Here is a 12736-nt window from a genome sequence, read left to right on the forward strand (position 1 = left end):
AACCTTACCCCATGTTTCGTAAACATCCTGGATCCAGGAATAATAAAATTCTGGTTTTGCCCTCCTCTATTTTTTGAGCTTTGATGTGGTTATTGGCACTACTTCATAATCATACACAGTGACGACTTCACTGTATATTCATATTCCTGCATCAATTCTTCATGGTCTCTTTCCAGCTACTGCTATCATTGGAGTTGGTGATGGAGATTAGCCCTGGTGCTGGTGGGAGAGGATGCTGGTTCACTTATTTTTCCAGTGGATTTGAAGGATTTTGCAGAGACAGTTTTTGTGGCCCCTGTTAAAAGAAGCCCTTATCTTGGAAGCACACTGGAGGACAGAAATCACTGCTGTCTCATTGAGCCTGACCTTCATGCTGGTTTGCAGTCATGACCTTCAAACACTCTTCTCAGGAAATCAAAAGTGTAGCATGCCAGAATTGGTATGCCTCCAACTTTCACCCTGCCCTCAAGTTTACCTGGTCCATTTCCAATACCTCCCTCCCCTTTCTAGATCTTTCTGTCTCTATCTCAGAGACAGCTTATCCACTGATGTCTACTATAAGCCTACTGACTCTTACAGCTATCTGGACTATTCCTCTTCTCACCCTGTCTCTTGCAAAAATGCTATCCCCTTCTTGCAATTCCTCCGTCTCCGCCGCATCTGCTCTCAGGATGAGGCTTTTCATTCCAGGACGCGGGAGATGTCCTCCTTTTTCAAAGAAAAGGGCTTCCCTTCCTCCACCATCAACTCTGCTCTCAAACGCATCTCCCCCATTTCACACACATCTGCTCTCACTCTATCTTCCCGCCACCCCACTAGGAATAGGGTTCCCCTGGTCCTCACCTACCACCCCACCAGCCTCCGGGTCCAACATATTATTCTCCGTAACTTCCGCCACCTCCAATGGGATCCCATCACTAAGCACATCTTTCCCTCCCCCCCCCCCCGCATTCAGCAGGGACCGCTCCCTACGCGACTCCCTTGTCCATTTGTCCCCCGCATCCCTCCCCACTGATCTCCCTCCTGTCACTTATCCTTGTAAGCGGAACAAGTGCTACACATGCCCTTACACTTCCTCCCTTACCACCATTCAGGGCCCTAGACAGTCCTTCCAGGTGAGGCGACACTTCACTTGTGAGTCAGCTGGGGTGATATACTGCGTCCAGTGCTCCCGATGCGGCCTTCTATATATTGGCGAGACCCGACGCAGACTGGGAGGCCGCTTTGCTGAACACCTATGCTGTGTCCACCAGAGAAAGCAGGATCTCCCAGTGGCCACACATTTTAATTCCACATCCCATTCCCATTCTGACATGTCTATCCACGGCCTCCTCTACTGTAAAGATGAAGCTACACTCAGGTTGGAGGAACAACACCTTATATTCCATCTGGGTAGCCTCCAACCTGATGGCATGAACATTGACTTCTCTAACTTCTGCTAATGCCCCACCTCCCCCTTGTACCCCATCTGTTATTTATTTTTATACACACATTCTTTCTCTCACTCTCCTTTTTCTCCCTCTGTCCCTCTGACTATACCCCTTGCCCATCCTCTGGGTCCCCCCCCCCCACCACTCCTTGTCTTTCTTCCCGGACCTCCTGTCCCATGATCCTCTCATATCCCCTTTGCCAATCACCTGTCCAGCTCTTGGCTCCATCCCTCCCCCTCCTGTCTTCTCCTATCATTTTGGATCTCCCCCTCTCCCTCCAACTTTCAAATCTCTTACTGGCTCTTCCTTCAGTTAGTCCTGACGAAGGGTCTCGGCCTGAAATGTCGACTGTACCTCTTCCTAGAAATGCTACCTGGCCTGCTGCGTTCACCAGCAACTTTGGTGTGTGTTGCTTGAATTTCCAGCATCTGCAGAATTCCTGTTGTTTGCCAGAATTGGTGTTGAGTTTCAGCCTTTGTTGAGGAATTGGTACCTGGGATTTTTATTCTTGCTGATGATTAGTATTGGAAGTTATCCAGAGACTGCTGTGTACATGGCCCGGCTTTTTAATTTTCCTTCCTGCTACTGAAACATTAATTGTGAGACCTGCATTTTTTGTCTTCTCTATATTGTTGATTCTAACATGAGCCTGGGTTTCTGGTTGCTGTCTGCAGAATGTTTTGCGCTCGCTTGGTGAAGTATGGTCTTGGATAGACAGTACACCATGGAAGAGTGTCATTGTGGTTACAGAAATACTTTCCCCTGACCATGAGCATTTTTAACTTGGGAGTATTTCATCCTCTGCGCTTGTTTGTAGTTCCCATGTTCTGTACTGCACTCCTTTATGGAGTCATCAACCCTTCTGTTTCTTTGTACTGAATATTGGCTTGGAAGTAGCACAAATCTGTCAATTCCTTCTGTTCCTACCCTTCTGAGCAGCTAAATACTTATTGTCCTGTACTCCTTTAAGTTGTGGAATGGCCACCTCCTGGGATGCCTGATCCTTGAGAAAATTTCTGCTGCTATTGTTCCTGAGCTTGAATTTATTTTGCCTGAGGCTTATCCTTCACAAAGCCCTTCATGCCAACAAAATGCAGGCCATAAATCTCAAAGGGTCTAAAATGGGTTTAGTTTTCTTCACCCTTGCCTTTTTGAAATACAATTATTACTGCTTTGTTACCCTTACTGTAATTATCCATAAAAGCTGCTCTCCATAAACACGGATGCTTCCCCTTGATCTTTGGGCCCCGAAGAGGGCAATGAGTTATTTGCCAGATTTTACAGCTTTTCCTTTGCTTTGGCAGGTAGTGGGGTTGGGGGAGCAAGTGCAGAGAGGAAGGGCATTGATGCTTAGTTTGAGCTACTAAAGTAATAGTGTTTGCTTTCCTTGTATTCTTGTTAAGAGTGATTTGAAGAAGGTTTCTCAGTTGGAATGTCTTCGGGCCAGTAACATTCCTGTGTTAGTTTACATATGCAGTTTTCCTAATGAGACTTGGAGAACTCTTCAACAAAGCTCTCGTTCTTCAAATCAGGATCAGGTTTAATATCACTGGCATGTGTCATGAAATTTGTTGTCTATGTGGCAGTGGTAAAATGTAATAGAAAAGAAAATGTGAATTACATTTAGTGTATATATTAAACAGTTAAATTAAATAAGTTGTTGAAAATTAAAACTAAAAAGGTAATGAGGTAGTTTTCGTGGGTTCAATGTCCATTCAGAAATGGGATGGCAGTGGGGAAGAAGCTGTTCCTGAATTGTTGACTGTGTGCCTTCAGGCTTCTGTACCTCCTTCCTGATGGTAGCAATGAGAACAAGACATGACCTGGGTGATGGGATGGATGATGCTGAGGATGTTCCACGAGTCTGTGGTGGCCAGTGCGATCATGTTTGCTGTTGTGTGATGGGGCAGCAGGCTGAGGGTAGCAGACACCAACAGAATCAACAAACCCATTCGTAAGGCCAGTGATGTTGTGGGGATGAAACTGGACTCTCTGACGGTGGTGTCTGAAAAGAGGATGCTGTCTAAGTTGCATGCCATCTTGGACAATGTCTCCCATCCACTACATAATGTACTGGGTGGGCACAGGAGTACATTCAGCCGGAGACTCATTCCACCGAGATGCAACACAGAGCATCACAGGAAGTCATTCCTGCCTGTGGCCATCAAACTTTACAACTCCTCCCTTGGAGGGTCAGACACCCTGAGCCAGTAGGCTGGTCCTGGACTTATTTCCTGACATAATTTACATATTACTATTTAATTATTTATGGTTTTATTACTATTTAATTATTTATGGTGCAACTGTAACGAAAACCAATTTCCCTATGACTACTATAATGATGCCTTCTTTTTGAGGCATCGCTGCTTGAAGATGTTCTGGATACTTTGGAGGCTAGTGTCTATGCTGGAGCTGACTAATTTTAAGTTTCTGCTGCTTATTTCGATCCTGGTGCCATAGCCATCACCACCCCACCTTCCATACCAGACTTGTTTGGTTTTGGACTTGTTTTAGCAGACTGGGAGACAGGTTTATGGAGAGAGATAGGAACAGACAAGTTAGAAACAGACAAGTTAGAAAAGTGTTTGATTGGAGTAAGGGGAATTATGAGGCTATCAGACAGGAAATTGGAAGCTTAAATTGGAAACACATGTTCTCAGGGAAAAGTACGGAAGAAATGTGGCAAATGTTCAGGGGATATTTGCGTGGAGTTCTGCATAGGTACGTTCCAATGAGGCAGGGAAGTTATGGTAGGGACAGGAACCGTAGTGTACAAAGGCTGTAATAAATCTAGTCAAGAAGAAAAGAAAAGCTTACAAAAGATTCAGAGAGCTAGGTAGGGACATGTTTCTAAGGTAGGGACATGTTCGGCACAACTTCGTGGGCCAAAGGGCCTGTATTGTGCTGCAGGTTTTCTATGTTTCTATGACTTAGTGGTCCTGATAGTCGAACTGATTGACTATGATCCAAATCTCCATGCCGGGGCTGTTGGTCTAATAAAAGCCAATTGGTTTTCTTTTGATATTATTTTGTGTGGAACCTTGTATCCTTTACCAGCTTTATGAATGATCATTTCAATGAATTTAACTAAGAGAGTCACTCACCCTTGACAAAGCTATGCTGGATCTCTGCTCGTGTGTTGTATTTACTCAAATAATTGAATTACTCTTCTCTACTGACAGGTTTGATTAGCTCAATAACAATTCACTTTAAGCTGGCAGTTCTAACGTTACTTGTTTTCCCCCAGAGCCTTCACAAATAACAGTGAGTGTAGCAATCTGGAGAGAATGGCATAACTTCCAAATTGAAAACTATGAATAATTACAGCAATCCTTTCTGCATTTTCTAAATTTACTTCCTTTAATACTGTCAGAAACATCAGGTCATGTAGAAACATCAGTTCCATGACCAATTATTTTCTGCGTTAGCATTTTCAGAAGCGAATGGTTTTTGTATTTTCTCTGATTTGTATTTTTATCCGTTCGCTCTCCCTTAAAAATAACAATGCAGAGTTCTGTGTAATAAACCTGACATTGCATTTATATCATACACTCAATGGCTACTTTATTAGGTACACTTGTACACTTGCTCGTTAACATAGATATCTAATCAGCCAATCATGCAGCAGCAACTCAATGCATAAAAGCATGCAAAAATGGTCAAGAGATTCATATGTTGGTCAAACCAAGCATCAGAATGGGGAAGAAATATGATCTAAGTTTCTTTGACAATGGAATAATTGTTGGTGCCAGATGGGGTGATTTGAGTATCTCAAACTGCTGATCTCCTGGGATTTCCATGCACAACAGACTCTAGAGTTTACAGAGAATGGTACGAGAAACAAATAACCGTATGCCTTGTTAATGAGAGAGATCTGAGAAGAATGGCCAGACTGATTCAAACTGACAGTAACTCAGATAACCTCCTGTTACGAAAGTTGTGTGAAAAAGAGCATCTTTCAACACACATGTCGAACGTTGAAGTGGATGGGCTAGAGCAGCTGAGGACCACAGTTGGTTCCACTCCAGTACCTAATAAAGTGACCACTGAGTATATATTGATTTTCTGTGGAGTCATAGGAGACTTCAGGAATCTGTAGACTGCTGGAGAAACTCTGGGTCAGGCAGCATTTGTGGAGGCAGAGAGATAGTTGATGTTTTGGTCATGGCCCTGCTTTAGGACTGAATCTATAGAGGGGAAATAAACAGTGCAGACAGTGTTGGGGAGTGGTGAGGTAGGGATTGGCAGACAGAAGTTGTAACCAACTGAGTTGAGACGTAATAGGCAGATGGAGCCAGGTGGGGGAATCAGTCAACAGATGAGGAAAGATAAAAATTGGGTAAGATGGAGGCAGGTGGAGGGATAAGATGGTGGAGTAGAGACAGTGTTTGGGAAGGAATAAGTGGAGATGTTAAAGGGCTGCAATTTCTGGATGATGATGTGGAGCCAGATCATTGAGGAATGATGGATAGATGGAACTAGTGGGTGAGGGGGATGAAGGTCCAGTAGTTTGTCTGCAGGTGATGGACAAATGGAACCATGTGGGGGAGTTGGAAGAAGCTGGGTAATTGGTGGGGGGGGGGTGACGTGCTGGGAGGGATGGTTGGAAAGGAGGTGGGGTACAAGAACCTAGGTGGATCAGAAGAAGTATGAAAGCAACACGATGTGCACATTATCTGCGATGGGAAAATTTGGTGTTTGTACCATTAGGTTGTAGATTAGCAGACAGAACATGATGCTTTGTGGTTTGTGTTTAGACTCACTCTGGCAGTGGAGAAGGCCAAGGACAGACAGGTTAGTGTAGGAATGGGAAGGGGAACTGAAATTACATTCATTCATTCATTCATTCATTCATTCATTCATTTATTTATTTATTTATTTATTTGAAGGTGATTTTAGCTCTGGGCAAATGACCATCACTCACTAATATGTAATGGTGTGTTTGTGGTGGGGGAAAAGGGAAAGAGAGGAATATGTTTTTTTTTGGCAGGGATGCTTCTTTTCTTTAGATGTGACGTATCCGTCTAAACCAGTAATTTAATCAACTTATCATGAATTTTCAGCACTTCCATTTGTTTCAGATTTTACGCATAGTTTTTGGTACAGTGTTGTCTGATTAAATTTGCTGTTCTAAGGAAGAGGGAATGATTGCAGTGAAACAGTGAACAGAATATTTTGTATTAGAAAAATATAACTTAATTTTCCTTGATTTCAATTAGGATCTATGTGAAGCTACCTTCACTTCATAGAGCTAGTGCAATATTTGACATGGATGGTAAATTGTACTGAGGATAATTTTGTACTAGATCTGTATTGCCAGCAAGATGCCTACTGCAATGTTGCTATTGTTAACACTTGAACATGTAGGGCTATCAGGCCGATCAATGCCTCCACCATTAACTCACCCACCACCACTACTTTATCATTCCTGTCAGAGTCACCTTATGTGTAGACACTCTTCTAGCTCATCACTTAATGTACATACAGTCATTCTGTGTATATAAGCTAGTCATATGAATTTATATTTATTAATGTTAAGTGTATTCTTTATATTATTCTGATTTTACACTGTATGAGATCCAGAGTAATCATCATTTTGCTCTCCACACTTGTGTACTGAAGAATGATAATAAACAACCTTGAATCTTGAATGTTTTGGTGAAATGAAGGCACAAAATTTATAATTTTAAGCTGAAAAGTTCTTTAATTAACAAGGGGGAAAAATGGAAAGTACAGGTTGACTGAATTGTTTAAATCTAAATGAGTTCTGAAGGTAGTCATAGTCATACTTTATTGATCCCGGGGGAAATTGGTTTTCATTACAGTTGCACCATAAATAATAAATAGTAATAGAACCATAAATAGTTAAATAGATGCTGACATATTCTCTTAAAAATCCAATTCAAATGAATTATAAATTCAGGAAACACACATCAAAGTTGCTGGTGAACACAGCAGGCCAGGCAGCATCTCTAGGAAGAGGTACAATTGACATTTCGGGCCAAGACCCTTCGTCCTGACCCTCCGGCCCGAAATGTCGACTGTGCCTCTTCCTAGAGATGCTGCCTAGCCTGCTGCGTTCACCAGCAACTTTGATGTGTGTTGCTTGAATTTCCAGCACCAGTGGAATTCCTCGTGTTTGCGTTTATAAATTCAGGAAGTGAGCTGGTAAGCAAAATAAAAACAGTAATCAAAAATTGAAAAATGAATGAAGTGTCACAAGTAATTTCTGGTGAATGAATGACGTGTAATTTAAAAACTGCAAGAGTAAGTGTCAATAACCTGTGGCAGCTTATTTTGAGGATGTTACTGGCGAGGCTGTAATACAAGCTTTTGATGTAACTGGGATGAATTTTGCCATTCATTTTGTTTTGAAACTTGATTGGCTTGATATGTGATATTCTGATCAATGATCTGTTTGTCTTCCAGGTAAGCCAATATTTTCAGTGGACATTCATCCTGATGGAACCAAGTTTGCAACAGGTGGACAAGGTAAGCCAAGCTACAAGCTGCCTGCCATTTAGAGGCAGTAAGAGCCAGAGACTCAAGGTGTCCCCTTTCATCATTTGACTTGTAGTTAGGTGAAATTCCTGTAATGTTGACAAATGTACATGTTAGGTTGGGAAACAGGTTATTTTCCTTCACTTTGTTCTTTCTATCATGGATTACAGATTCTGGGTTTGTATTTGGCTTTGCTACAGGAATAATATGATTTTCCTGTATGCATTGGGCTTTAAAGTGCCCACTTGTGCTTAGCTGCGTAATATTTATTTCTTTTATTTAGAAATATAGCACAGTAGCAGGCCGTTCTGGCTCAATGAGCCCATGCCACCCAATTACATCCACGTGACCAAATAACCTACTGAATTTTTTTTGGAATATGGGAGGAAACTGGAGCTCCCAGAGGAAACCCACAGTCAATGGGAGAATGTGGGTTCTTGCAATTCCTACCCCTTGATTTGTTTTGGTTCCTTCGGTAGAGGTTTCCTTCGCCCATGCAACCAGACCTTTCCTTGTCATTATGGAACCAAAAGACTGCTGCTTGAGTTCTTTTGTTTTAAAATCTTAGTTTATCAATTAAAATCTTATCAATTATTCATTTTATGTCTGCAGGGGAGGATTCAGGGAAAGTTGTCATATGGAATATGCCCCCAGTTGTTCGAGAGGAGGATGAGAAGAATGAGGCTATCCCCAAAATGCTCTGCCAAATGGATAACCACTTGGGTATGTGTGAAATATACGTGAAAAGCTTCTTTAGAGTCTCACAAATTTACTGCTGTATATTTCAGTGATATTCCACTCATTCTAGTGCATAGAGGGCTCCATTTAGAGGGCTGTATATAATTATAGAACATTGACCTTAGAAGAGTACAGCACAAGAACAGGTCCTTCAAGTCAATGATAGCATTTTTGGCTATCCCATCTACCTGCAGTGGACTACATCTATCCATTCCATACCTGTTCATAACCCTGTCTACATGCCTACTATCATACCTGCTGCCACTACTTCCCCAGCAGAGTGTACCAGGCACTTAATATACTGTGCAATTAAACAAACATTTGCCTTTTAAATTTCCTCCTTGTACTTCTAGTATTGACATTTCCACCCTAGGGAACATACTACCTACCATATCTTTGTTTTTCATAATTCTATATACATTCCTGAGCCTCTGATGCTCCTGAGAAAACAATCCAAATTTGTCTATATTTTCCTTGTAGCTAATGCTCTCTAATCCAGGCAACATCTCGGTGAACCTCTTCTGCACCCTCTCCAAAGCCTCCACATGCTTTCTGTGATGCACTGACCAGAATGGCACTCAATACCGAATATTTGGCCTAACAAAAAGTCAGGTACAGCTGCAGCATGACTTCCTGACTTTTATGCTGAATACCATGAAAGATGAAGGCAAATGCATCTTTACCACCACTATTCTGGTGTTGCCAGTTTCAGGGAGCTATGGACTTGCACCCCAAGTTCCCTCTAAGTCAATGTTCTGATGGTCTTGGCTTTTACAGTACAAGTTCCACTTGCATTTATTCCACCCCCCACTCCCGCTTGATGAACAGCAATATGAAGTACTTATTTAGTCTTCCCCTCCCCCTCTTTCTGTGGTTCTAAAGATAAAGATTTAAAGTTTAGCTTTATTGGTCACATGACACCTAGACATCAAAACATACAGTGAAATGCACCATTTGCGTCAACGGCCAGCATAGTCCAAGGATGTGCTGAGGGTAGCTATGCCTTCTGGCACCAACATAGCACACATACAACTTGTTAACCCTAACCACACGTCTTTGGAATGGGGAGAATGCACAAAATCCTTACAGATAATGGGGGAAATTGAATTCAGGTAACTGGCACTGTAATATGCAACGCTAATTGCTGCAGCATAAACTTCCTCCTTTATCCTTGAGTGGTTGTAACTTCTCCTTGTTACAAGCTAAACACATTCATTTTTTGTGAGTTAGCTAATCCTTCAATATATAATTTAAAATAGACATTCCATATGAGCAAAGCTACTAATTAGGTAGTGAATACTGAATTTTCCAATTTCAGATAATCCACTTTCCCTGTGTTCCACCCATGGTGTCTCTGCCTTTGTTGATTTCTTCAATTTCTAACCCCCCATCTTAAGTTCATTTATCACCCTTCCCCATATGGTTCCATCTGTCCTTCATCTCTTTCTTCTCTGGTTCCACCTATCAATTTCTGATCTCTTTCTCTCCCTCCCTCTCACTTCTATATGCCAGCTATTTTCACTCTATGGTCTCATCCAATGCAAGGTCTTGCCTGAAATGTCAACCAAATCTCTGTCTCCACAGGTGCTGCTTGACCTGAGTCCTTCCAGCAGTTCAGTTTTTGCTATTAATTAGGTATATCACTAGCCATATTCATGTATCTTATTTTAATATCAGTAGCTTTTTACTCAAGTAGAATTACATGAGAGGCTGTTAATCATTTCTCCAACTAAAAGGATGAACATTTTTTGACATTGCTGCTTCTGCTGCTGTATAGCTTCATTTGGACTGTGTTGATTAGACGAATTAGTATCTTTTATTATACTAATTAATAGTAAAGCCATTTTATTTCGCACTTTGGCCATGTTCTCCGTACTTTGGACACAGCGCCTCAATCAGAGGATAACTTTTGCCGCATGTAACTCAACAGGAATGAGATTCCATGTGGGAAAGTCTTCGTAAAAATTATTGAGCGTGTCACTGGCTAAACTTGCTGAGCTCTTGTTCTTTTTCATTAAAGTTTTATTTATTATGCTATGTATTTTTGTATATAACCAGTAAATTACACATCTAGTCTTTTTTTTTTGCAGCCTGTGTAAATTGTGTGCGTTGGTCTAATAATGGTTTATACCTGGCATCAGGTGGAGATGACAAATTGATAATGCTGTGGAAGAGAGCAGCGTAAGTATTTCAGTCCATATGGTCACTGAGGCTTCACAAGAATATAGTCTTGAGTAGCTGTTTTTGTTTTGAGCTTTTGAAAAATAATGATGTCCAGTAATGATGCAAAGAGTATCAATCTTGCACTACAGTGCAGTACTTACAGATGTAATAGTTTTACATAAGCTGTTACACTTTATATACTCAGTGGCCACTTTATTAGATACCTCCTGTACCTAATCATTCCGTGGTCAAAGTCACTTGTGTAGATCACATTTCTTCTCCATTCTGATGTTTGGTCTGAACAATACTGAATCTCTTGAATATCCCTGCGTGCTTTTATGCATTGAGTTGCTGCCACATAATTGGCTGATTTGATGTTTGCATTAATGAGCAGATGTGCAAGTGTACCTAATAAAGTGAGTTTATTACAAATTGGTCAAGTACAATCCAAAATGTACTGCTTTGAATTTATTACCAAATGGCAAAGTAAATATTTGCAACACATAAATCATTCAAGGATGCCAAATATAATTGGTTTGAAATGAGGTTGGACATAGTTTAGTTAAGGCATATTTAATACATTGTCCTATCAATGTATGAAATGCTTTAACATTTTGAAAATTTAATGATGTAAAGAAACTAAAGTCATGTTTTATGTTGATAACTGTGTGACTGTTTTCTGCAGGTATATTGGGCCAAGCAATGTCTTTGGCTCTAGTAGCAAACTAGCTAATGTGGAGCAATGGCGGTGTGTTTCTATTCTCAGAAGTCATACAGGAGGTAAGAGCTTAAGGTCACGTTATATGTGTCCTGGTGAGTTGGGAAAGTCCTGACGAAGGGTCTCGGCCCAAACCGTCGACTGTACCTCTTCCTATAGATGCTGCCTGGTCTGCTGCGTTCACCAGCATTTTTTGTGTGTGTTGCTGGGAAAGTGAAAGATGCTTTTACCTTTCAAATAGATTTTGCACAATGAAATATGGCAGGTCTCCTTGTCTTTTATGTGCATTATTTAAATTTTTCAAGTATATAATTTTCTTTTAAACCCTGTATAGTATCTGCCTTATGGTAAAGTAGTTTACATTATTACAGATATAGGTATGAAAAATATTGAAACTTTTCTCTTGATACGTATTATATTTTGCTGATTAAAAGCAAATGACACTGCTGCTTATTGAAACCTTAAATTTTATAAGTTGTTTTATCATTTGTAGCTTCTTCATATTTCAGAGTTACATGTGTGTAGTTATTTTTGTATGTAGAGTACAACTGAGATGAAGTAGGAAACAATATCCTGAAGTCAGAAAGAAGTAGGAAAATATCATGGTTTAAATATAATATGGCTTTAGGTTGCTTTTGGTTAACACTACTGAATTGTCTTAATTATTTTAATGAGCAACTCTTCCATATTCTAGTCATTTTCTACAGTTGATATTCAACTTCCTACATAATAAAAATAATTCTAAACTTTTCCAAGAAATGTCGCTCTCAAGTACAGGTGGCTGTTTGTCTCCATATGAATCCACACATCCTTTGTTGATCTTTTTTAATTGTGTAATTAAAAAAGACACTCATTTTTCACATGGATAGCAAATTTGCCATCGTGCTTAATTTTTATCCTTGCTATTTTTTTTACTTTATTTTTCAATAACCTTTTAAACTATGCTAGTTTTGTTCTGTCTTATAACCTCCTTGTGATAGCTCTTTTGTATAAGAAATGATTTTTCATCCACTCTCCTTTTAGCCACAAGTCCATGTGGTGTATTCTATTGAAAGTTATGTAATTTGTACTGTATCCATATTATTATTAAAGAGCTTCCATTGGTGGTTTTTGAACTCAATCTTATTATATGCAGTCCCTTTCCGCCTATTGAAGTTGGCTAATTTCCAGTGCACTGTCTTTATCA

The 12736-nt window shown here is 40.5% G+C and overlaps 1 protein-coding gene across 3 annotated transcripts in view; it reads left to right on the forward strand.

The window, feature by feature from the left end:
- The window catches only part of LOC134342587 (protein HIRA), a 139650-nt gene that overhangs the window by 36934 nt on the left and 89980 nt on the right, over positions 1 to 12736 (forward strand). For all 3 annotated transcript variants that reach the window (XM_063040907.1, XM_063040905.1, XM_063040906.1), the window contains 4 exons: positions 7860 to 7922; positions 8544 to 8654; positions 10760 to 10850; positions 11518 to 11612. In XM_063040907.1, the coding sequence (XP_062896977.1) occupies positions 7860 to 7922; positions 8544 to 8654; positions 10760 to 10850; positions 11518 to 11612 (360 nt within the window). The remainder of the gene's footprint in view (positions 1 to 7859; positions 7923 to 8543; positions 8655 to 10759; positions 10851 to 11517; positions 11613 to 12736) is intronic.

Source organism: Mobula hypostoma, chromosome 2, assembly GCF_963921235.1.
Source record: "Mobula hypostoma chromosome 2, sMobHyp1.1, whole genome shotgun sequence".
In the NCBI taxonomy this organism is placed as follows: domain Eukaryota; kingdom Metazoa; phylum Chordata; class Chondrichthyes; order Myliobatiformes; family Myliobatidae; genus Mobula; species Mobula hypostoma.